At 38.9% G+C, this 26803-nt stretch overlaps 1 protein-coding gene across 1 annotated transcript; it reads right to left on the reverse strand.

Moving 5' to 3' along the window:
- Positions 1-637: 637 nt before the first annotated feature.
- Positions 638-2747, reverse strand: LOC126797510 (calcium-binding protein CBP-like). Its single transcript, XM_050524139.1, has 5 exons — positions 2167-2747; positions 1765-1811; positions 1467-1642; positions 1317-1335; positions 638-961 (listed from the first exon to the last, which is right to left on the reverse strand). The coding sequence occupies exons 1-5, from the start codon at positions 2675-2677 to the stop codon at positions 857-859; spliced, it is 858 nt and encodes a 285-aa protein (XP_050380096.1). The 5' UTR covers positions 2678-2747; the 3' UTR covers positions 638-856.
- Between the last annotated feature and the right edge of the window lie 24056 nt (positions 2748-26803).

The following is a 26803-nucleotide window of genomic DNA, read 5'->3' on the forward strand; positions in this document are numbered from 1 at the left end:
GAATGGAAAGGAGATACTGGTAAAAGTGTCACACATATGGAATGATAAGTGGCTTCCTATCCCTCAACCATTATATAGTACTAGAGGGAAAATAACTGTGATCGATGGAACTTGTTCTTGATCTCGAATAGATCAGGGAAAACGAGTACATGTAGATTCCTGATTCGGTGCATGCTCTATTCTCACCACATTCCTGCAACCTGCAAGGGTACTGAACTGAGTACGCGACTCAGTAGAAGAACTTGTCAAGTCAAGCTCATCTGGAGTACACTGCCTCACCTAAACAGTGTTAATTATAGCCATCCTAGTAGATAATTATACTTTCATACACACAAAAGATGTCATTGTGCAAAGTGATTGTCATGGGGGTTTCTAGAGGTGAATAAAAAGGATCGTGGTTGGATAGCAAAATGAAGGACTTACTGATGATGTTAAAGAGATGTGCAGTAAGCTATTCAATATGCAAAGTATGCACTCCACGATCTTGTAATCAAATAGCACCTCTATAGCCTTCAAAGATAACCATTTGATTCAGAGAAAATACCTGACAGGAAAGTGATGCAAGTCTCTATTCCAATAGCAAGAAATATTCATTTATCTTGTTGTATAGTGAAACACCACATTTCAGACATCCTCATCCTAAACCGTAACCCTTTTGACTTTAACAAAACAATATTGCACAATTATAAGGAAAGGCGCATAACTACACCAAAGCTTGTTACATTATTATACTAAAGCAGAACCGCAAATACAGATGTACCACTAAAGTTCACTAGTAAACAAGCACAAATATTACATTAGAGTGATTAGACTCTGAAATAGAGAATGCATTAAACTCCTTCTTCATTAACACACTCTAGGCGATGAGGAAAGGCAAAACAATTAACATAAATTCCTCATAACTGAAAGTCGCATGACCAGTATATGCTTTGTCCTTCTCCTTAAACTTCTCAGTTAATCCCTGCAAGACGCAAATAAAATTGGGAAAATGAATATCCATTATATATAAAGTTATAAACTTGAATTTTTATCTTTACTACATTCTTTAATTTCTTCTGTCCTGTTGACTAGAGTTAAACTAGTGTATAAAGAAAGTCTGTACTTAGGGTCATTAATATCGCAAAGGTTAAGGTGATGTACAATGTGGAAAGAAATACAGGATTTTTCTTTTTCAAATTGGCTATGCTAAAGGTAAAAAGTTCAACACATCAACCATAGTGCCATCCCGAAACAATATTACTCCCACAATCACAGTATTAGTAGTATAAGTGAATATACAGAATAAAGAAGTAAGATTTAAGCAAGGGTAAGCTCACCTTGACAGTAAGACAACACCTGCATTTGACCAAAATAAAAAAAGCAAGGATTTCAGATTCAGTGATCGAGCGGTTAGATAACATGAAATGATGCCACAAGAAAAAAGAATAAGGAAATAAAAGAAGTCAAGAAAAGAGGAGACAACATACTCGATGAAATTGTCATATTCAATGGCCTTCATGTGACCTCCAGTCTTATCAAACTTGGACACCAGCAAATCCAAAACAGCAGGCGATACAGAAAACCCTAGACTCCCCAATGCATCCCTCAACTCATTCGAGTCAATCTTCCCACTCCTATCTCTGTCAAACTTCTCAAATATTCCCTAATTCACCCAAATAACACAACAATAAGCAATCCAAATCCCAAATTACCAACTAAACCAAGACACAACACAACAGAAAGTCGAGAATGTCTCCTGAATATACAAAGAATCACGGAGATTACCCTCCAGTTCTGAAGACTGTAAAACACCGCAGTGAACTCCTTAGGCCCTGCATTCAGAATTCACCCCAAAAACAAGATATCAAAAATAGTTACTGGAGATAGTCATTGATATTTACTGGTCAACATAGTCAAACTATCTAAAAGCAGAAACGAAATAATTCCCACGTAAATATCGTGGGCCAAGTAATCTATAAAACAACGCGGTTGGGTGACGCGGACACGTGAAATGTCGACATGTCGTACTAGGGGCTAATGGGGGCATCACCGACATTTCACATTCAGCGTCATCCAACAGATCACACACTGATGAGCATCGATACCAAAACGCCGCCGTATTGAGAGGCGGTCGAGAAACCCTAACTCGAAGACGAATTCCGACGAGAAAGAGAGGAATAGAATTACCGATCTTTCTGGAGTTGGATTGGGTGAAGAGATACATGAGAAGATGAACAGTCCTCATGCTGAAGCTCTGGTTATACGACGACAGCGCCTTCTGCAGCTCCTTGTCGTCGATGAACCCGCTCCCGTCCTGATCGGCAATCTGAAAGCACGCCACCACGTTCGGGTCCGTGCCCGGCGGGAACGATGACGGCACCAGAGCCGCGAAGGGGCTTCCGTATCCCGGAGCCGGATAACCTCCTCCTCCGCCGCCGCCGTGTGGTGGGGCCTGGCCGGGGTATCCGCCGCCGCTGCCGTGTGGGGGAGCGGCGTAGGGGGCGGCGTAGCCGGAGCTGGCACCGCCGGAGGGGGGAGGAGGAGAGGCGTAGGGAGCGGAAGGAGCTCCGTAGGGGGAGGGCTGGTGCTGGGCGGGAGGAGGTGCGCCGTAGGCCGGTGGGGCGGTGGCGTAGGGTTTACCAGGTGGAGGAGCGCTGCCGTAGCCGTAGTTAGGCGGTGGGTGAGGGTATCCGGACATGGCCTCTTTTAGTTTTGAGAGTGAGAAATATAGTGAAATTGGGAATTTGATTGATGTGGTCTTGTGCTTGTAGGCGTTGATTTATATACATGCTAGCTCCGCGTCCGGGTTTGATTACGGTCTAAGGTTTTTGCTTTTCTATTTTTAATTCGTACGCGGTAACTTAGTTGGGGTAAGGAACAAACAAAATTGGATTTTGTAATGTAACCGATCTTACGATTTCATTTTGTAACTGAAGTTGCTTGTACACATTGGGGTGTTTGTTATATTGATGAAACTTGGATTATCATTGCCATCCTAGCACACAGAATCATTTCTTCAGTATAGAGAGCAGCATGTGTTATAAATTAAAATAATGTTAACATAGTAGGAAAGCTGATAGACATGGTAATTTATGGCTCTGCATGGACAACGGTATGTCGTCAAATTTGTAGAGCAAATAGTTATGCTAATGGTGCACACCTTGCTAAAAAGTGCTTGCTATAATGCATAAGTTATGTGTAATAACGTCTGATATTATTTTGGAATGTTCTTACAATATGGGATTTAGACTAAATATCCATCTTTTATATTCTACGGTTTTATTAATAAATATGGTGTGAGGACAGCCGAAAGCCCATTAAAATATTATAATAGTGATTGACTTAAAAAATGGTTTCGAAAATGAACTTTAAGCACGTAGATGAGAGTTTTCACATGAAATTTTTCATAGTTCGGTCTGATTCGGCACCAAGATAACGAAGGCAATTTATGGTCTAACTTCCATCTATATTCAGGGGCTAATTTAGAATTGCGGTACGCGTAAATTTTTATATTGTTCTTCTATTTGATCATCTTGAATAGGACTTGTTTTAAGTTTCATATTTATTGTATGGAGTGTATTTCGTGTTCTGCTAGAGTATGGGCACCAATAGAAAGTAACCGCGCGTGTAAACCAGTCTCCATTTGCATAAAAGCCCACGCGCAACGTTTCTCTCGTCTGTGCTCTTTAAGCCTCTTATATTCTTCTCCTCTTATTTATATTTCCCCACTGTTAGAATCAAAATTATATAACCAAATTGATTTGATGAAACTCACGATTGAATGAAATTGACTTGATGGAATTAAATTGATGAATCTAATTTGTTAAAATGAAAACCCACTAAACAAACCATTGATGAAACCCAAATTTGAACAAAATTGATTTAATGAAAATGATTTGATAAAATCAAAACCCAGTAAATGAACCAGAAGATTGAACGCTCCTCTTCTCCCTCCTTTCTATTTTCTAGAACATACCACAATCACGAACTGATAAGATCACAATCCGATAACCTGATGAAGAATAAAATTCAAAAACCATGAAGAATAAAGCTGACCCAATTTCATAATCAAACCTGATGATCCAAATTTTTTAGCCGACGGAGAAGAACAAGGTTTGAACCTCAAAGTGATATGCACTTTTTATTTCAAGCACTTTCATTAACACACAGTAAAACATATATATATAGGCCGTTTCAGGTGCGGACGACCGTATCGTGCAGATTCGCCGATTCCGGCGACGGTATACCGAAACGGCGCGGCGGACCAGCACAACCACACTACCCACCTCCCGACAATCCCGTATGGGCCGGCCGGAGCTCTATTGGCGACCTATGGTGGACGGAATCTGCAAAACTCAAGTTTCTAGGCAGATTCCGGCGATTTCACGATTCCAGCCTCCCTGTGTCGTCGATAGAGCTCCGACCGGCACAAACGGGATTGCCGGGAGGTGGGGAGTGTGACTGTGCTGGTCTGCCTCGCTGTTGTGGCTTGCCATGACAAGAATCGGCGAATCCATACCTTACGTAAGGTACGGACGTTCGCACCTAAAAATTCTTCTATATATATATATATATACAACACTTCTTGGCTGCGGACGTCTGGACAGTTTTTCCGTCCGGATTTCTGCCGTTTCTCCTCAATCTGACGCCGGTGACACCATTTCTTCTCGCCGGAGTGACACCACAACTTCCTACACACTGCTCAGATGAAGAAGAAGACGAAAGAGATCGAGATCACTGGTCTTGCATCAACCTCACTCAAAACCTCACCACCGATCATGGTGGACCTCCGATTTTGATCTCTTTCGCTTTCTTCTTCATCGGAGCAGTGTCTAGGAGCGTAGTGTCACTCCGGAAAGAAGAAACGGCGTCGCCGACGTTAGATCGAGGAGAAACGGCGGAATCCGAACGGAGAAACCGTCCGGACGTCCACAGCTGAGATTATATATATCAACTACCTAGATCTCCCTCTCTTTTTGTGTTCTTGAAATCCTTGATAACATGAAATCCCAACAAACATAACAGAAGAGCCCAGGTTCTGGAATTCGCCGTGCTTTGACAAGGGCATGTGGTTAATGTTCTAAAAAAGGGTCTAGGCGACCGCCTAGTTGGTGCCTAGATGCTAGGAGGTCACCCACCACCGTGTTTTTTGTCTCGGCGGCCATCTGTGGCGTTCTGTGAATTAGGCGGCCGCCTAAGCGGTTCTAGGCGGTCTTAGGCGGCCTTTCAGTCCTAAGCGGTTCTAGGCGATCTTAGGTGTCCTGATTCAGTCTTAGGCGGTCATATTTAGTCCTAGGCGGTCTAATTGGCCATATTTAGTCCTAGGCGGTCAACCATCATTTGACATTAAAAAAAAACCTAAAAGAGGCAGCAGCTCTCACTCTTTGTCTATTTTCTGAAAACTGACTCTCATCAACAGAAGAAAATGAAAGAAATATGAATATTAAGTTTGAGTCCGATACTAAATGAGTTAGGAAATAATTTGGAGAGAAATAAATTGAGATTTAGTATTATTGCATTTGTTTCATTATTTATCTTTTTCTTCAAATATTTTTTATGGACTTTCTACTTAAGTTATGTGAATTTAGACTATTTTAAGTATTTTTAAAATTAATATTAAACATCATTATATATTTTTAATCATTAAAATAGTTTAAATATATGTATAAAAATAAATAAATATTTAATAATTCAAAACTGCCTAGGCGCCGCCTAGGAGGCCGCCTAACCGTCTAGGCGTTAGGAGGTGGTTGTCTGCCTACATACCGCCTAACGCTTTTTAGAACCTTGATTGTGGTATGGTTCTAGTCCGGCCGTCCCTTTATCTCTAGTTGGCAGAGTCCTCACCCGCCTAGCTAACAGAAACTTAACGAGCAACTAAAGCCTAATTCAATAAGTATTCCACGTGTTAAGATGAACGGTCCAGATTTGTTTGTGAAGGCACTCGTCGGTAAATACGTACCATTTGTTTCCTTATTGTACGTATGTGATGAATAAGAAGCTACTAAAGGAAAAATATAGCATAAAATAATCATCGATCGATGGTGTTCATTTTGGAAGCCAAAAGTATGAAACTAATTGTCAGTTTCTTATGAATATTGAGTAGTTGTGACTTGAAATCTACTGACTCAATCATCAGAAGCAATTGACTGTTTCGTATGCTTTTCAAAAAATCATTGACCCGAAATAGTTCTTAATTTGATGATACGATGAATGTGCATATAAATGTTATGTTAAGTTGATGAAAAACAAAGTCAAGATGATACATGTAATGATGCAAATTAAGTCAAGATGAAACAATCAAAACCTACTTCTCTTAAACTACTCTTTGATTCCGTTTCAAGTTTTTTAATGAATTACATTTGCTTTGAAATATCAGTTAGATCTAACTGGGGCTTCATTTTATGTTTCAAACCAGACCACATCTGACATCTCGATTAGAAGAGTGTTTTGATACTCTGCAGATGATAAGCTTCTCATTACTTTTGGGCATACTACGTTTACCTTGCTCTTCTTCTTATGACGCATAATAAGAATTTGTTATGTGCAATATGTTGACGACTCACTATAGTAGGTGAGATTTCGTTTTGCCGGTATTGAAATAATACGGTATTCGATTTAACTATGTCAAATATACATGACTGTAACTATGTCAAATATAAATGACTGTAATGAATAAGATCGCCATACACAAGATGAATTATTTTTGTGTACAACTCGACAACGTAAGAAAAAGTAATTAGAAAAAGTTCAAAAAAAAAAAACAATACAATATATACCGATAAGGCAAAATTTCAAGAATTTTACATGAACTATACTTAAGTAATAATTAAGAGTACTTAACTTCGTTTCTACAACAATAGTACATGAACTATCGAATTCGAACCACTTTTCGTACATCTCCGTTAGCTCACCGTTAACGTACTATCACATGGCATATTTGCAAATGACAATTTCGTCTATTCTAACTTTTCCATCATTTTGTTATGCTAAACCCTTATTCCTTACTAATATTGTTTCCAACTTGTCTGGGTCAACCACTCAGCCCGTCCATATGCATAACTTCTTCCCCAGTATACTGCATACTCACACCATTAGAATTGTAGGATCTTTCCTCCATGGTAAATTGTGATTATGATATTTATCTATTCAAGTCTTCAACACCATTCACCTCCCACTAAAACCAGATACTCTAAATACAATAAATTTGACTGCTGAACCTCTTTCTCCATTGTTGAATACGCGCGAGTGCGGAATCAACTACCATTGATCTCCATGTTCTATTCACTATGTATTTATTCGGTTATTCCCCCGTCTACTTATTATCAGAACCTTTTTTTTTTCTTGATCTGGTTTTGTCATTCAAGGTGAGAGAGGGTTGCCTTTTTCATTAGTGTCAAATAAGATTACAAATAAGATTAGGTAAATACTACTCTACCCTTCATATTTTTAGTAATGACATGACTGTAACGGTAATCTAACGGAGATGTACGAAAAGTGGTTCGAATTCGATAGTTCATATACTAATGTTATAGATACGGAAATTGAGTACCCTTAATTATTAGTAGAGGATAATTCATGTACTATTTTTGTAATTTTGCCTACCGATAAACAAGTCGACCCAAAATCCACCAACTACTATTTTTGGACAGGCACACACACGAGTATTGGCATATATGACTTTGAAATTCAAATGGGATGAAGATCACTCCAAACAGCTTGAACCTCTATACGGGCATGTATGGCGAACCACTTATTTGACTTTTATTGCAGCTCAACTTAATTATACTCCATGACGTGGTTGTGGTTCCACCTAAAGGCTGCAACACAGACAAAATGGCTTATTTTAGACCACACCTTGGTCAATTCAACTTTGCTTCATAACATATATGTCACAAGATGACGAAAAAGACCCAAACTCGAGCCGATCATTCTCTGCAATATGTTCATATTGTGGACGCTCCCAGTATGCAATTGATGGCCAAGTTGAGGCCTTATATTAGGACAATTTTTTTGGCGGAAGCCGATCAAATGTTTGACTTGTCTATTTACACGATGGGTAGTCGAGAGTCGAGACTATGCACTCAAATGGCTAAGCTACTTGATCCTGGAAATATACTCTTTTGGTGGTAAAGTCATATCACATCATGATAGCACTGATACATATCGGAAGGCTTTAGACGCCCGAGAATCTGCTGTTGCAATCATTGATGATGCAAAAGATTTATGTAGGGCTGTCAATGGGTTGTGTCGAATTAGGTTCGTGTCGGATTAAAGTGTCTCGCGTGTTATAAAATGTAAATCCAAAGCCAACTCATTTGTCAAAAATTTAAACTCAAACCCAACCTATTTATTAAACGGATTACCCGTTTCCAACCCGTTTAACCCATTTAATAAATATATTTGTCGTTTTAGATAAGATAACTAACTAAAACAATAATTAAATAAAAAATTCATTGTATTACCCAAAATTCTAGTTCAAAATGTGAAAAAAACTTACTAAATCTTTATATACATATAATATTACCATTATAAATAGCTTGTATACGCGTATTTTATATAGAATTTAGTTCGATTCTTTTATTAACCGTGTCATGCGGGTTCATTTCGTGTTAGCAGGTTAACCCGTCGTTGATCCGTTTATTAAATGGGTCATGGCGGGTCGACCCGCCGCTGATCCGCTTTTTAATCGTGCGGGTTTAACCCGCTTTATTTCGTGCGGATTTCGAGTCGTATTATCGGGTCGTGTTGAAATTGACAGTCCTAGATTTATAGACAAATGACAACAAATAAAATGCAATGGTCACCTGCCTTATTTTGAGTTGATCACGAGTTCTTTACCGTGAGTTGATCACTGTAAACTTGTGATTAGTGTGGGAACTTGAGTTGATCTTTTGCAATTCCTCATCAAAATGTCAGTTCCCACATTGATCACAAGTTCACAGCCCAATAGAAATAGAACAGAACAAAAGGAATTGCAAAAGATCAACAAAATTAGAACTGTAAGAAAGAACTTTAGGATCTAACTTCTTATGATACGAGGAAGAAATCTGTAAAATCTAAACTTGATTTCTCTGCTTTGAAATTGTCTGAAGGGCAAGGGGTTAATGAGTTATGTTCCCCCCTTAATATATTTAGTTTGACATTAAGTTAGAATACTAAAATATTGTTGAAGCAATGTTGCTCCGAGATTCTCGAAGCACTTTGAAAGCGAAACCTAGGTTTAGGTTTCGTGGTGGTCGTGGTGGGTCTTCTGTTCCCCAAGCCAGGCAAGGATGGTGCTCCGGCAATATAGGAGCAGAGAGGCAGTGGCTTCTCAATTGATGGCATCGAGCAATCGATCAAGGAAAGCCGAATGTCGGCGATTCACTTTGATTTGTGGTGTGACGGAGATCCATCTCAACATTTGTTAGCACAGGCGGCGGTCGTTCCATTCGATCCCATAGTTATATGCACGGCAGCCGCTATCCCGCAGATGTTGGTGGCCGAAGATTCTATGACGGTGATGGGGAGGAACCTTGATGCCCTTTTCTTTGATCCGGGTCTTAGGTTGATTTTTGCATAACTAGGCTTGTCTAATTTTAGCCTTGATCCAGGTCAGATTGCTTTCACATTGGCGAAGGTTGACGTCATAAACATGGATGGGTGGTCACTGGTTACAAGGAAAGAGGCACTGGATTGGGTTTGGGTTATTTGGGACTGGTTTTGGGATCCGGTTCTTGGGTCTAGATCTGCTGGACTCCAAGTGGTGAAAGAGCTTCCAGCTTCCTTCTCCATTGGGCCTGGATAAAAGCGGTCCGGGTTTTACTAATAAGTTAACCATGTTAACATGACGTCTTTGGTTACTTTTGGCCGATTGGAAAGATTCAACATTGAGATATGGATTTCTTGTTCTAGTTCTCTAGTTTGATAAGAGTTTTTCATTTCGCAAACTCTTAATTATTGTTGCTTCTGAGAATGAAGTGAGAATTTGTTTATGTTGTCTCTTTACATTATATTTTCTATTATATAACAATTTGTCATTTCTTTAAAAAAAAGTTAGAATACTAAAGGAAGGAAAGATAAACATTAGATGCGACTTCAAAATATAATTAACTTCTTGTTCCGGGAGAAGTATTATTCTACCCGTATGTGTGTCTTAGCCTTATTAGGTTTCCTGTTAGAGATAGATTCGCACCTCTATAATAGATTAGGAGTTCGAATCCTACGGAATTGCGGTTATGTAATGCCTATATATATACCTCATTATCAATCAATAAAGGGTTACGTTATGTTCTTTTACGTTGTTATTATTCTCCTTTCATTATCCTGCAACACGTTATCATACACTTTATTCTAAAGTGTCTGAGCGACAAGACCACCACCAGAAAAACCTTTTCAACCCTTAGCCCTCGTTTCTTTTCCTCCGGCAGCCTTTTCTTCTTGGTATCGCCGAAAATTTTAAGCGAATCTCACAAATAGTTGTCGGAAAATCAAAAACACTGAAATTGACTTTGCTATGGGTACCCAGTTTTCTCCTATGGGCACCCAATTTTCTTCATCGACCTGCGTTGGTTGACCCACGCCGGCGATCTGCTATATATGCCTCTCCGGTTTTCGTTAAGTCTCCTCCGACTTCGTTGTCAAACCGGCCCGTTCGCCGTCAAACCCAGAAATTTGCACTGGGCACCCAAGCTTCTTCTTCTCCGATCGATATGTTAGCCTTCACGACTCAGACTCACAGCCCAAATCGTTGCGACGGAAGTCCCCCATTGATGACAAAAACGCTGCAACTCCCAACTTGCCTCAACTCGGTTTTTGCACGACCCAACGCTGCCAAGTTTCGACGCCGATGTCCTGAGACCACGATCGACCAGCCAACCCTTCCCGGCGTCGTCCGCATTCTTTGACCGCCGTCGACCCTAGTCTGTCCTCCCCGAAGTCTGACGAGCTTGCCCTAGGATTTTGGATTTCGACCCGTTTATTTTGGGTCCGACCTCGCCTTGACCCGGTTTTAACTACAAGCGTCACCAACCCAGTTTTGGGCCTTCTACTAGCCCAGATGTTACTTTGGATCTCCGGCCCCACCTAGCCCAATAAGTCTCTTTGGCTCGAAACTCTATCTTTTCTCTTTCCTTTTCTTTTCCTATTCTATTTTAATCATTTATTTACACGTTTTGTTTTTATAACTATGTTTCAGGTGCTTGCATAGGAAACACGATCACTCATCCTACTATGGTGATGACATTCATGCTGAGATGGAAGATACTTTTGTCATCTACATGCGATGTCGATCGTATGCTCACAAGATTTTTATGTCATCGAACAAAGATCGCAAAGGAATTCATCAAGCAATTTTTCTTGCATGATGATAAATTTGAAGACTATCTGAAATTACTGCGGTCTATTTGGCAGACTAACAAGTAAGCTTTTCTTAAGGTTGTTGCTTTTGAACATATATATATAAATTATCGGGCAGTATTAGGCTTCTTCATATCTCTTTTATGTCCTTTCTTATAACGCCGATAAGACCAAAGAGGTATATGATTCACCTCTTGGTCGACGTTTTTCGTGTGACGGTCCTAGGGGAGACACGTTATTATTTAAAGGGAAGAAATCGATTTCGTGTGGTTGTCTGAGTACACCGCTTTTTTTGATGCGATCATGAGAATCGCCGATATGCATCGATTATTTTGTGACCAATTACATCACAACTCTTCTAATTGTTACATACTTGAATAGTTTCAATTATTCGAAACTTATACAACACTCGTTTCTTATGGATGCGTCGTCATCGCGACTGTTATTTGAATGTTTAAGTTTTCTTAAACTCATGTCTATAAACTATAATCTCAAGGTCTATGTACTCATTTATTTGAGTTAAAATCCATTGATGTGAAGCAGCACTATTTGTTGACAAAATATCCCAAAACTAGCAAATTCTATGGGACACACATAAAGTGATTCAATAACCGTCTATGATGTTGTAATACCAGAGTTGACCTTGATGCATGCTCCACATCCAAGAAACAAATGCCATTTTTGACACCTGTATCTATTTATATTGAGGAAACTTTGGAGATGGAAGCGTAACATTCTTCCATTCTCAAGTAAGCAATTTTTTTGAGCCTCAAGCTATGCCTCCGCCAGATTCGTTATGCAAGTTTTTGTTACTACTGACTTTTGCTTAGTCAATCTATTTTAACTATTTTTTCTGCTTACTATTTTTCTAGTACGTTGGCGTTGCCATGTTTCCTCCTCGACTTTAGCTTAAGTCGTCTATTGGAATTAGAAACTTGTTTGTGTTGTATTAAAGATTGACATATTCAATAAAATTTCTCGAATTTCTTGTTTACCTGATCATCTCCTGAGAATTTTATTAGCCTTAAACCTAGCATGAATGGTCAATGTTTGTAACCCACGTGGTTTTTAAATTGGCCGTTTTTGGGTTACATGGGACCCCAATAGCATTACATTGTGAATTTGGATCTTAAAATTCGAAAAATGAACCTCGGAACGTCAAAACTTGACGTCGTTTTGGCCTCTTGGCCGTACCCGGTTACTGTTCCAGCATTTCCGGAACATTTTTCGGCGTTTTTGGTCACCTTCCGGCCACTTTACGGAGTTTCCGGCACCACCACCCGATTCCTGCCGGCGTCCCCTATAGGACCTGCAACTCCGGCCTCCATACCGGCCACCGCCGGTTGGTTTTACAGCAATCGGCACTACCGGTATCTGGTGCGTTTTTCGTCATTTCTCGTCATTTTTCCAGCATATTTGCCGCAGTTTTTGCTGCCACATTTTCCCAGTCCAAATTTCACCCGGTTTTGAGTTCTTTTAACATGGTTTTCCAGTTAATTTGTAGGTTTTCTCCAAGTCGTTTCTTAACTCAAACGATTTATTATTATTGGTGACCACCTGCACCAATTGGATGATTTTTACCACCATAATTGTTTGATGTTCAACTACTCTAATACCATGTTTTTCCAGCTCTGAAGTTGAAAAATGTAGTTCTATTGCCATGTGATACACTCGATGGGATTGCAGTTTGTTTCAATCCCCCCCTCTTATAATATCCTACGGCGTATTGTCTAAAGAAGTTCACCGCATCGCTGACTCTCTTAATTTTATTTTGAGAATGTCCCGCAATGAAATCAAGTGTCTTGCTAAATGCGTAACCACCCACACTGTCCTACGGCGTAGGTAGTTATTTTACGGATCTCGTGCGGAGATTGTGTTTTATACATTCATGTCTTGCTAAGTTTTAAAAGGCCATACATGCCAATGATAAATTTTCATCTTGATATTGGTGTTGAGATGGAGAGGAATAAATCTGTCAGATTTCGTTGACAATAGCTTTTTCAAACTTCGATAGTATCTTTGTTAGCCTACAGACACAGCTTTGCTTGCATGTACCAGTATCTTTATGTAACTCAAGATTCTTTGAATCATGGGTTCGGTTTTGCTGTCTTATCGGTTTTGACATGATCATTTTTGGTCATTTTGAATGAGATATGATGATTAGAGTTCTTTGAAATCCACATGATCATATATTTTTCATGTTCATGAAGCGATTGGAGGACCACCTCACCCGTGCTCCACACGGTGAGGCCGTGCCTATTCGTGCCATGCACGGTGAGGCGGACCCTGCCCCTCTCGGCAGCTCCATGACATTCAGGCTGTCGGTGGCGGCATCCCCTACTTCACAGGAGCTTGTGATGCCTCCTTTGTTTTCTAATGCCTCAATGGCAATCTCTGATGTCCATCACTTATTTTGCAAAGTTTGTTCTCTTGCTAGATTTCGAGGAAGTCCTTCATTTGTTAAAATTCGCATCTCTGTAATAGATTATGATTCCGAATCTTACGGGATTGCGGTTATATAATGCTTATATATAGGCCACATTATCAATCAATAAAGGGTTACATTCTGTTCTTTTACGTTGTTATTATTCTCGTTTCATTATCTTGCAACACTTTTAAAATATTCCATTTTTCTTACGGTAATAAGCAGACCACCAATTTAGAGCCCCTGGAACAAGCATCATCTTATTGCCACATCTAGTTTTCAAGAACATCAAAAGTCCTGCTGGCTTGCTGCTGCACATGATGCCTAGTTGTTCAAGAACAAAAAATTCAATTTCATTATGAACTAATTAAGTATGGATTCATCAAATATACCTAGTCTCTATATATATGTCACAACCTGACCAATCCACCTTTCTTATGGCACAATGATTCGTTCAACCATAAACACAAAGGGACAGTAATTTAACACTTTCAGAATGACTCATCTTACTAGAAGCACTGTGATGCTTGCATTGTTTAGTGAGCATACATTGTCACTTTGTGCCTACAGATCACACTGTAACGAGCTTTGAAAAACAAATATAGGTTGTCAATTAATGCATTCTGTTTCACTAATTAGCATGGAAACTAAATCCTGTGTTGTTGGCCTATTCATAGCAAGGTCATGTACACAAAGAAGACCAACACGAATGCATCTCAAAACTTCTAATGGAGAAAATGAGTCGGCCAACACTTCATCCATTAAGTCAAGTATCCTGCATTCGCTCCATAATTGCGATGCCTGTGACATCTCAAAGTTCAGAATAATTCTACTAAAATTCAAGGTGGAGAGACATAATAACTTTAGTAGATAGTCAGGGGCTGAAGGATTCAAATATATAATTTATGTTCGAAAAACTAAACTTTCTTCTCTAGTAGGGCAACCACTTGACCTAAAAGCACAATATTCATAGAATGAGGGCAACCAATGTATGTCAAAATAATCAGGTGTACTAGATGCATCAGTAACTTACATAGGCAACAATTATGGAAGGCTGGTATTCTTCTTGCCACTGACTATCTCCAATGACAAGACACCAAAGGACATCAGATTTTACATAAAATGTTCCACCCATGGCATACTCTAGAGACATATAGCCACTGCAATTGAGAGTGCAATAAGTTATATATATGATGGAGTCATAGCATAAGGTAGGGGTGGGCATAAAAAATGAAAATCCCGATCCCGTCCCGAAATTCATAGGGACGGGATGGGGCGGAGGTCTAAAAATGTTTGTCCCGTCCCAATCCCGTCCCGCTTCATAATAGTGGGATGGGACGTGGGACGAATAATTTATATCTCATTTCGTCCCGTCCCGTCCCACCTTTAATGAAAACTTAAATATTCTTATATATTTGTATCAAAATGAAACTAATTTATATTCTTAATAACTCCAAAATTATATCAACTCAAATAATAATGGTAAATTATAATATTTTGAACATAATATGCATTTTTTTGTTAAAATTTCATTATTGAATGTTATTTTATTATGAAAAAATAAAAATATAGGTTTTTATTTAACTTCATAGAAAGGTGGGATTTGTCCCGTCCCGTCCCAACATGGATTAATCCCGAGTGGGATGCATTCTTAAAAACCCTCGTCCCGTCCCGATCCTGTCCCGATTCAAAAGAATGGGACGGGACATGGGATGAGCCTCGTCCCGTCCCGTCCCGTCCCATCCCGTCCCGTGCCCACCCCTAGCATAAGGGCACCAACCAGGTCAAGCCAGTAGAAGTTCGGAAGCCCAATCTTGGTGTAATGGAACAGGCGGAGACCCAGGGTTTGGGCAGAGAATGATCCACAAATTGAAGTACAAGTGAGAAATACTGGATCACTAGCAGTGGCGCTATTAAGAGAAGGACTAGCAGTAAAACTGGAAAGCCAGCAGAACAAGAGTTAACCCCCACATGAACACAAAGCAAACTATTCGACCTCCAAGATGGACACATTGATCTGAATGCGTGTGGTTCAAAATGTGCAACTTGTTCACCAGCCATTTTCAGAGAAGCTACTCGTTTAATAGTATAAGGTAAACTTGTAAATTTTCGATAACCATTTTTATAAATTCTTGTAATTTATTAAAATGGTGTTTTGAGTAAATTCACGTTCTACGCTTTCAAGTTAGTTGACATTTGTGACACGGAAGTGTTTTTGGAATTTCAAAGTCGAAAAACGTTAAATTCCTTTAACTCAAGAGTTGACTTTTAATATGTCAATCATCTTTGAAAACTTCTTTTACAGAAGTTGTAGAGCTCGTTAATATGAGTTTGTAGACACGTGGCACACTTAAATCAGATGTCGTATGTGAAAGTTGTTCGCAACAGAAGTTTAGTTTCCGATTTTGGAAGGGGTATATAAGGACAATTTTGGAAACCTAAAAACCAGAAAATCACATTTGAACCAAATAGCTGCATGACTTGCGACTGTTCACTCTCCTTCCCCAAATCGACGCTGATCTTCTCCTCTGTCGATCTCCCTCGCCTCGCCGCCAATTCTGTCGCCACCGGTCTCTTTAGAACCGCAGGGCATGCCGTTCAAAGCTTAGGGTGGTGGCACATGGCTACCCATCACCTAGCAGTCACACCAACGTCTGGAAGTTTCGCATCTTTCCTACGTTGTTGTTTTCTCCATCGCCGATGAGTCTAGGGCTCGAGACCATCTGCAATCGACCACTCTCATATCTTAGAACACGTATGCAAGAGCTTGAGAAGTCGTTTAGGAATACAACTCCAAGCTACAACTGCTGCACTGAGGGAGAATTGGCAGCTGCATTCCAGCAGTTCTCCAGCCGTTTTGGCAACCATTGTAGGTATGGAGATCCTTCCCCTCACTTGACTTGCTAGTTAGGATTGTATTGAGCGAGTGTGGTTAGGAATTTGAGGAGCAAGGGGTGGATGTGAGGTGGTGGTTTTCGGCAGCAGGTGCCACTGTGTTTGGGATGCAATTTTCAATTAAGATATGAGGTTATGTTTCATGTTTATGCCCTGTGTGTTGTTATGAGTAAGTAGAACTAATGCAATTCTCATGTTTGATTTCAGCAATGGCTGGTTGTGGGCAACTGTTTAGGGAGATTTTAGAGAGAGTTAGGTTAGTTAAATATGATGTTGGTTTTATTTTACTAAGTGAAGACTATGTCACTTAGGTATAGACGAGGCGAGAGAGTGAGCCACACTTGGTGTAGTTGAAGACACAGTGGGAATAAGAGGTGAGTAAATCTCACGTTATTAATGTTACTTTTTTGTCATTGACATAATGTAGTGATTTATATATGTCTATTTAATGATAAATGTGATATGCATATATACATTGCTATATTATATGATGATATCATTAAATATATGCAGAATATAGTGATGTTAATTGTGGTTTATTGTGTGGATGATGGGACCGGAAGGGAACAAAATGTACCTTCTAGTAAAATGGTTTATTGTTGTGGTGTTAGGCCGAAAGGGAAGAAAATGTACATTTCGGTAGAAGTGTTGTTTCATTGTGAGTCTTTATTGTTTTGCCTTAATGGCGGCCTAAGTGGCGTTAGGCAAATGTCAAAACCACACATTGGCCGGGTGTGGGGATGATTAGCTAGAGCTCTAGTCTTTATTGCCAATCTATTCAGGGGAGCGATGACATGGTCGCTATAACCCTTGGAATATAATTTTGAGAGTTGAATGGATATTTTTCCTTCTTACTGTTATTGGTTCTAGTGTTTTATAATAGACCTAAACTAACATTTGAGTGTTGCTTTAGGTTTTGAATTTTGGGTTGAGTTGTTATTGATTATTCAATGGAGTTACTTCTTTTATCTTGCTTACTCATACGTGTTGTAAACCTTACCGGATTTGTGTTTACAATCACGGTGCACCAATTGATGGTGTAGGTGATAGACCTGCATGTGGTGATTAGCGGGCTTGAGGAGCTTTTGTTGGAGGATCGCCAAGTAGTCCCTCTTTTCATTTTGGTGAGGATTCAAGTGAATTTTACATTATCAAAATTATATTAGTAATTTGTAAATATTTGTGATATATTGTTCATGTTGACTGAGTCACTTTTTGAACTCAGTTTTTGATTCACTGTTATTATAAAGTGGTTTCAATGTAATTGAAGTTATTTTAGAGTTATTCACAACTTTGAAATTTGAAATTTTATCGTTCAAATTTCCAGGTTGTGACAAAACCTTCATTGGACAGCAGTCATAGCAGCATGTAGAAGACTACTATATAACTATCATTACAGGTAAACATATACTTTTCACAATCATCCCCCATGTCCACAACAAAAACATGGTTGTAAGAATCTGGGAAATATCCAAGATCCTCTCAATCTTCGGGTTCAGTTAGAGACCACAGTTTGTTGGGCTGAGCCACGCCAAAGTAGACCAACAGGCCCTCACCATCACAGATTTCGGCGAGGGTGACAAAGATCTTGGTGCCCACAACAACAATATTGCAGGTCTTCCACCTCACACAACTACGACGACAACCACCATCAAATTTAGCTGGAAGGTTGGGGACAGAAACCCATACAGATTTGGTTTTGGGGTCAAATACATGAAAATAAAACGCATCTGAATCCTCGCGCCAACCCGAATGAATTCTAGAGAGAGCATAGAGCTTACCATTGATCTTCCGCAGCTAGGGATTCGTATTATCTCCTAGCAATGTTGGAATCACATGGGGGGGGGGGGTTTGGGTTTGTGGTTAGAACCACATGTGGTGCTGTTGATGAATCTGGGGTTGGGTTCCACACTTGGATTTGTCTGCCAGACATAGATTGATATAGGGAACTCGTTCAAACGTACTTTTTGGTACCTACGAATTTTTATGACCCAAAAAGGTACTTGAATCATTACTCTGTTACCTAATATGGTACCTTCATAAGGTTTTCCATTAAATTGATTCTGTGATATGTATTTTGACTTTTTTGGCCCAATAATTTATGGGTAAGACAAGAATTTAAATTAGTTTTGTTATTATTGCTCAACAGACTATATATATGTTGTAGGAGGATTATTTCTGTAATCTCCTTGGTATATCTTGTCCTAATTAGTATAGCCTAGTTAGATTAGGAATAATATCTTATCCTAGATTCATCGGGATCTTTGATGTAATATATATAAGGCTCCATATCTATCAATAAAATTAATATCATTCTCGAATTCATTCTATTGTTTCACGTTATCAGACATGTAGCTCTATCCCTGAATTCCTAGGTCTAAAACCCGAATATAAAAACCTAAAACCTTATATTTTTTTTCTAGCCGGCCGCACCTTTGCCTTAGCGCCGCCGGCCTCCCAACCCGAGCTCATCCTCCCCTAGCCTCCTTTGCCACCACCCCTATTGAAGAAGAAGATTAGGCTCCAAGATTGCAAGAGCAGAGGAAAAGAAGAAGAAGATTCAAGACATTGCAATCAAGGTAAATTTATAAAATATTAAGGTTCTTGCTTTCAATAAAATTTATTTTGATGAGATTTTTGTCTTGCATCGGGGACTTTCAAACTCCCTTTTATTGTCAACCCAATTCTTCTGCTTCTCGGGTGATACACAGGGGTATGATTCCCCTAGTATCGAGTTTTAGGGGCGGTTAAAAGTGTCATCGATACCATCCGTAGCAGTTGAATGTAGCTACATATGAAAAAAAAAGGAAGAACAATAAAAAAAATTTTGATCATGGCAGTCATAGTCACAAATTTTCATCAATTATACCCTTACAATTGTTTCGAAATAGTTTTATTTAATCAAACTTGTTTCGTTAATTCAAAACTAACATCTTTAATGTTTTCTTTATAGATGCTTGAACACTCACTAACGGAGTTTGATATCCTAGATGCTCATGGTACTGAGCACAAAAGATGGGTGTCACACGTGGAAATCACGTTCATTGGCAAGAAGTTTACTGCTGCAATCAAGCCTCCAAAAGATAAAAGCGGAGGCTACGTCCGAAGAGGTGAAAGCTCGGGCCTTGATGTTTTTCTCAGGCGTCATATGGACAAGGTACTCAATAAACAATGTCTCAAGTATACAAATCCAAAAGTTATGTGGGATGTTCTCGCATAAGGTTTGACAATGTGCATGATGCACAACAACCAACTCTAAATGCTGAGTGGAGAACTATACGCCTACTGGATTTTGCCAAAATGTATGATCATTGTTAGACGAATTGGGTGGTAAATGTTGAATGTCATGGGTAGGCAGAGCATAAGGCACACGAGCTGCCACGTAATGTGACGTGTGGTGACTCATATGGTTATTGTTAGGAGCAGTAGAGTTCTCCTTTAACTAATGCTCGTTGGTGCGAGCTTGGGGACATGAATTGTAGTTAGTTATCATATCGACAAGTGAGGTACTTTCCGAGTTCATTTCTATGAAGATAGCCAGTGTGTGTAGACATGAGCTTTGAAAACGGTGTCTAGCACTGATTTGTTATCAAGCAAGTTATTTGGAGACCTTATGAGGTCTCGGATGAAGATTGTCTCATGTGAGTAACTCTTTGGATTAATGGTTAAGTGTTGGTAATGTTGCGATCGCTTTTGTGTAGTCTTACTAAGTTGATATTTCATTATGATTAGGTGCTTGATGTAGTGTGTTATATGCATTGGCATTTGATGGGAGAAGACGCAACGGGATTTAAGGTGAGTAAATCTCACTTGTATCAAATATAATTTGATGCTAACATAGTCCATACATCATTAATCTTTTAAAAATGGTTCTAAAAATATGTTTTAGTTTTAAATAACATGAACTTGATCATCAACGGTTCATGGATAAGTAAATAGTATTTTTATACATGATTTTTAAAGGGTTTTGGTGATTATGGACTATGGTTAATGTTGAGAATGAAATTAGTTTGTGCTTGTGATTATTGATATAGTATAGTATAGTCTATTTGTATATGTATATTTAATGGTAATAACAATAAACGTATACATATTTCTATATTATATTATATACGGTTATTATTGAGTATTTTGGGTTAATTGAATGTGGCTATTTGATAATGTGGCGGAATGGAACAAAATGTACCTTCCGGTAAATTAGATTATTTGATGTTGATTGTGGTTTATTTGTTGTGGATTTTGTTTATTGTGTGGAGGAGAGGACCGGATGAGAAGAAAATGTACATTCTGGTAGTGTTATTTCATTGTGAGTGTTTGTTGTTTTGCCTTAGTGGCAGTTAAAGTGGCAAAAATTGAAATTTATGTTGTTTTGCCTTTGTGGCGGCCTAAGTGGCGTTAGGCATGTGTTAGAAGCACACATTGGTCGGGTTTGAGGATGATTAGCTAGAGCTCTAGTCTTTATTGTCAATCTATTCATGGGGTAACAATTTGGTTGATGTAACTCATGAATAGATATGTGAGTGTTGTGTGAATCTATTCATTGGGGCGACGTGAGGGTCGCTGTAGCCTTAGAAATAGACTTTTGTGAGTTGAATGAATATTATTTCCATCTTGTTGTTGGTTCTAGCATCCAAGAGGGACTAGAACCAAGGTGTGTGATTTGTGTTGGGCCTTCAAAGCTTATGTTGATTATTTTGTAGAGTTAATTATAATTTTGATGGGTTTGCTCATACAGGCTAAAAATCTTACCGGGTTTGTCGCTTGCAATCTCGGTGCACCAATTAATAGTGTAGGGTTATACGTGTAGGTGAGAGCTTTTCAGGGTTGTAGAGATGGAGTTTAGATTACAATTTAGGAATATGGTAACTTAATGACACTTAAGCCGCACTTCTAAGTTTTATTCATATGATTCTCTACTTAAAGCTCGAATGTCAATAGTAATTTAATATGCCAAAATCATAGTAGGTAACATAAACCGTAACCCCAACGAATCCATTTTCATTTCCGAATTTACTTACGAACCCTATCATGTTATAAACTTCTTTTGCTTAACCTCTAACCTTACAATAAGTGTAACATGCATACAACATTTTCGATCCTTAACTTTTATTTAGTTTCTCATTTCGGGATATGGTCACGTTCAAATTTTAACTTCTAGATCTTTAAACTATCAACTCCATCTTTAAGAGAATTACACGTCATCACCATTTCCAATTATTAAACTTTGAGTTCAACTCAATTTGAAGGAAACGGTAATCCCATAGTACTTAATTCCACATATGAACTTAGGCTATTACTTATCATATCTCAATTTCATTCTTAACTGACAAGTCATGCATGATAATCCCAATCAAAACAAATTCTCCAACTATAATCCAAATGTCAATTCACTCGAACCATTTAAGAAATAGTCACATTTAATTGAACACTTCTTTCACTTTTACCACAATATACAACTTTAGTTTGGCTAATACCTTGCTAAAATAAACAACAATTTTAACATTCATTCCTTAACAATTCAAGTATCGAAGAACTTGAATAATTGAGGATATGTTACTAACATTTAGGCATCCTTCACTTAACTATAAGTATGACTTTTACCAGTTCTGAATGTTAATTCTTGCATTCCTTAGGATATGGTAGCTCTAGGATAGTTTGGTCCATATCCTAGTCTCATTTACACCTTTCGCATAATCACAACAAGAAGCTATAAGCATGCACAATTCCATTTATTCTATCTATTCTTTTCAATCACATTCAAGTGTGGATAGCAGATTGCTCAACATTCAGGTGTATTTGGATAATTAAGTATTAAATCTTATGTACTATGAGCGTTTTTCTTTTCAAACTTAGCGATTTTATTACGCAAAATTTGGTCAAAAGACCCATAACGTCAGTTGGGATAGACCCATACCAACTACTACGAGCGTTAGTATCTTATGTTCTCATCTTGAATAGATCACGGAAACTGGCACTCCATGAGTTGCATAATCAAGAAGTTGGAATGAATTATTAAATAAAAATACTTTTAGCTACTCTCAATGTCATTTTCTGTTTTCCAGATGTGTATTTATAAGTGTTACTATGTTTTAATTTATTGCAATCTTGAATAAAGTTCATAATTGCTGCTCATTTATAGTTGGTGCACAGCGTACAAAGTTATTCACTTAGTCTAAATCTCGTCGAATCATTGTAATTCTTATTTTAACTAATAAAAATAATTAAATGCAAGTAACCTAAGATCTTATGTATCACCATATCGGTGGATCACCACTCAAAAGAACAAATTAATGTAGAATCGATCAAGATAGCAAAAGGGCACCATAAGGTTACTTGTACAACTGTCTAGGTCAGAAACTAATCTCAATCACCAAGATTGCCGGACTATAAAAAATTCTACCCAAATTTAGGTCCCTACACTTGATTCGTGTAAATAATAGTTCTGTTCCGGGAGAATTATTATTCTACATTTATGTGTGTCTTAGCTTTAATAGATTTCTTGTTAAAAGATAGATTAACATCTCTGTAATAGATTATGACTCCAAAACCTACGGGATTGTGGTTTTGTAATGCCTATATATAGGCCCCCATATCATTTAATAAAGCCACAGTTATTTCATCCTGCATCACGTTATCACACACTTTGCTCTAAAACCCTGAACTTTTAGAGCCCTAGAATTTTTTTTCCCCGCCGGCCGCCCTTGTCTCCAACCTCCGGCAACTTTCCCGTCGGTGACATCTCCTGCGCGCCCCCGATGCCGACCCGTGCAGCCCCCGCCAATCCCTGCAGCCTCTGCCCGCAACCCCTGCAGACTCCCGCAGTCTCGCAGCTCAGCAGGGTCTCATCCGCATTCGCTCCGCGAAATAATCTTTTTACCCTGCAAGACCCCGCATCAAAGCATTCAAGATTGCTCCCCCCGCGTATTCACGCTAGCAACGCGGACTTAACAAGCAAGTCTTCGCTCAAAAGAAGCTACTCTCGTCTTCTCCATACCTTCAAAAGTGATAGAGCGTTTTGTTAGAACGTCTATAAAATACCCTGAAAAATATCATCGTTAGTATAGAATAAACAGGCATCGTTCAGTTCGGGGAATCAAAAGGGTCTCAACACTTATCATGTTATTGGGGGATTTGATTTGGATTCTAAAACTACAACTTAAAGTAAATCATAAATTACTTATATACAATTGTATGACATGTAACCAAAACACATAACCAAAACACGAATTATACTCAAGAAACATGTATGACACGTATAGAATAACATATAGGCAGCAAGTATTTTGATTATTTTTAAGTCCATTTCAATTCCAATTCTAATTAGAGTCCGAAGCGGTTCATCTAATCGTTAAGACTTCTTAGTTATTTAGAATCAACGAAGCGTTCTATCCTAAACATATGGTAGAAAGAGTTCAACATAACGAAGCGTACTAGTTAAACAACAAAGTAGCACATAAGCACAATAAGTCGAATTGGAAACATGTAAGCAAGCATGGCGTCACTCATCTTGATTAAACATGCAAATTCCTAGAATTATCACAACCCTAAACAAGTATCAATAATTGAAACACGAAGCGCATATTCAATCAAAGAACACTTTGGTGAATTAAATCGCAACCCTAGGAGAACCATGGCCTTGTCTTCCTCAAGCATTGATTTAGATGCACAAATTCAAGGAATAAATTAAAATAAAACCTAAATCAAAATCGAAAACCAACTGCCCATAGATGCTACACACGGCATACACACATATTTCATGAGTTCATGCAATCAAACATAAAACCAAAGAAGTCTGAATTTATATATGAAACCGAAAATAACATCCAATGATTCATACAATGAATTCGAAATTTGCAGAAAACCAAAAGAAAATTTACAAGCCATGGATGAATCACACATTAGAAACCTTGAAGGATGGAGGAAGATGAATTCGGTGGTGGAAGAGGCAAGAGGATGGCACGGCAAAGATGGAGATGGATGAAGTTTTTGGTTCGAATATTCTGGGTCTTTTTGGGCAGCAATTCGGCTGTGTTTATGAGAGAGTGGTGATGGCAAATATGAAGGGAGGCCGTGCCTTTTATAGAGGAAGGAGGAGAGGAGGGGCTGCTAGGGTTTTGAATGGGCTGATCCATGTATGCACGGCTAGGATATTTTCTCTTTAATTGGATCGAATGGCTGCCCCTCTTTTCCTTGTAGAACAAGCTCTTATCTCCTTATTTCTCTAGGGTTAGCATGGGCTGGACTCTCCTTCTCATGGGCTGATTTGATAAGCACGGCAAGAACTTCTTCTCCAAGGCTGAAAGGGTAAGGCACGACATCTCCTCTTCCTTGATGAATTTGGACGGCAAAAAAGCTTCCTTGTTGCACACAACTTCCTTCTTTTCCTCAAGCTTTGTATTATCTCATCAAAATCTGAAATTAATCTCTTTAAAATCCTGAATGGTATTCACGGCATTGGTCTCCTTTATTCCTTGAATTATCTCTTCAAATCTGAAAATAAAAACTGAAATTAATAAGAACAGATAATCTATTTCGAAACTTATGTCTTAATCTAGACAATTGTTGTCTTAAAAAGACACATGTAATAGATGAGCTTAGCTAGATTAGGAAAGTTTCTAATTTGCAAAAAGGAAACTTACTAGAATAAGTAAGTTACTAGAACAAGAGTTTGAGTTCAAGTAGGACTTTCCAAAATGGTACGTTTCCTAGTCTAACAAGGATTCCTAATGCAAACATGACTCTCAAGATATCGCCAATGTGACCAAAACGTAGAAAGATGAAGACTCCTAATTCAACTAGGTTTCCTAGTCCTATAAGGATTCCTACTCAAACTAGGATTCTAAATCAATTCTTCGTTTTTAATTCGTTTAAGCACAAAGACACATCCATAACCCTCCAAGACTCCTATTGTGACTAATGACTCGATATTACAACAATAAGGGTTAATCAAAGTACAAATGGAGGTAAAAACATATTAAGAACGTAGCACAAAGTGCTCCTATCAAAAAGTAATTTTTATTAACGTTCCGACTTTTGAACATATAGATATATTATATCGGGCGCTATTAGGCTTCTTCCTGTCTTCTTCCTGGCCTTTCATATAACGTCGATGAGACTAAAGAATGATGGGTTTCCCCTATTGGTAGATGTTTTTTGTGTGACGGTCCTGGGAGAGTCACGATTGTTTTGAAAGGGAAGTTAATCGATTTTCGTGTGGTTGCCTGAGTGCACCGCTATTTTGGGTGCAATCGTGAGTATCGTCGTTTGCATCGATTTTCTTACGACCATATACGTCACCCCTTATAATTCCTATTATAGTTGAATCTAATCGATTTCGTATTCGTTTTTGTAGATGTCATCGCCATCTCGACCAAAATTTGACCTTCTTGATCTAGAAGGCAAGCAATACCACCACTGGGTTTCCGACATGGAGCTCACTATTGAGAGCCGAGGGATCGAAGGCATGTTTGCCGACCCTCCTGCTAGTTTCCCACCAATGGCCAAGACTCAAGCTCTCATCTTCATGAGACGTCACATCCATGCAACTCTCAAGAGGCAATACTTGAACATAAAAGATCCTAAATAATTATCAGACAAATTACGATTGCGGTACAACAACGTTCATGATAAGCATCTCACTGAATTAACCGTTAGATGGGATAACATCCGTCTATTGGACATACGAGAGTGGATGACTTCAATCAGGATATGTTATGCCTACAATCTGATCTTGGCACCGTTGGTGTCATCAAGACCGACCTAGATCTTCTCAATAAGTCATTGGACACGTTTCCAATCAACTATGAGGTTCAAGCTCATACGTACCGCACTCATGTAGAGGAAGGGAAGATCTGGTCTTTCACCGACTTAATGGCACTCTTGGTAAAGAAGGAGAGGCATCCTGAGATCCTCCTCAACAATAACAATAGACATGTTAGCACTAAAAAGATTTCTACGCCACAGTCTAACTATCAAGGAACGCTCCATACCAGCACCAAAACAACAACTCTCATGGTGAGAGGCAACAAGGCCGTTCTCGGCCCAAGTCCAATACCTGGACTCAAGATGTTGGCGACGCCGCACCCTCCGGGGGAAGCCGTCCCCATCCCAAATCTCAAGGTGGCCGTGTGCCTCCTTATGCCTCCATGCCTGGTAATGGCAAGT

This window comes from Argentina anserina, chromosome 6, assembly GCF_933775445.1.
Source record: "Argentina anserina chromosome 6, drPotAnse1.1, whole genome shotgun sequence".
Classification (NCBI taxonomy): domain Eukaryota; kingdom Viridiplantae; phylum Streptophyta; class Magnoliopsida; order Rosales; family Rosaceae; genus Argentina; species Argentina anserina.

Bases quoted from the DNA above. Each gene is read 5' to 3' on its own strand.
- LOC126797510 (XM_050524139.1), bottom strand. From the start codon at position 2,677: ATGTCCGGATACCCTCACCCACCGCCTAACTACGGCTACGGCAGCGCT. The intron at 1,812-2,166 runs GTAATTCTATTC...TTCTGAATGCAG, and splicing joins ATCCAACTCCAGAAAGATCG to GGCCTAAGGAGTTCACTGCG. The intron at 1,643-1,764 runs GTAATCTCCGTG...TGGGTGAATTAG, and splicing joins ACAGTCTTCAGAACTGGAGG to GGAATATTTGAGAAGTTTGA.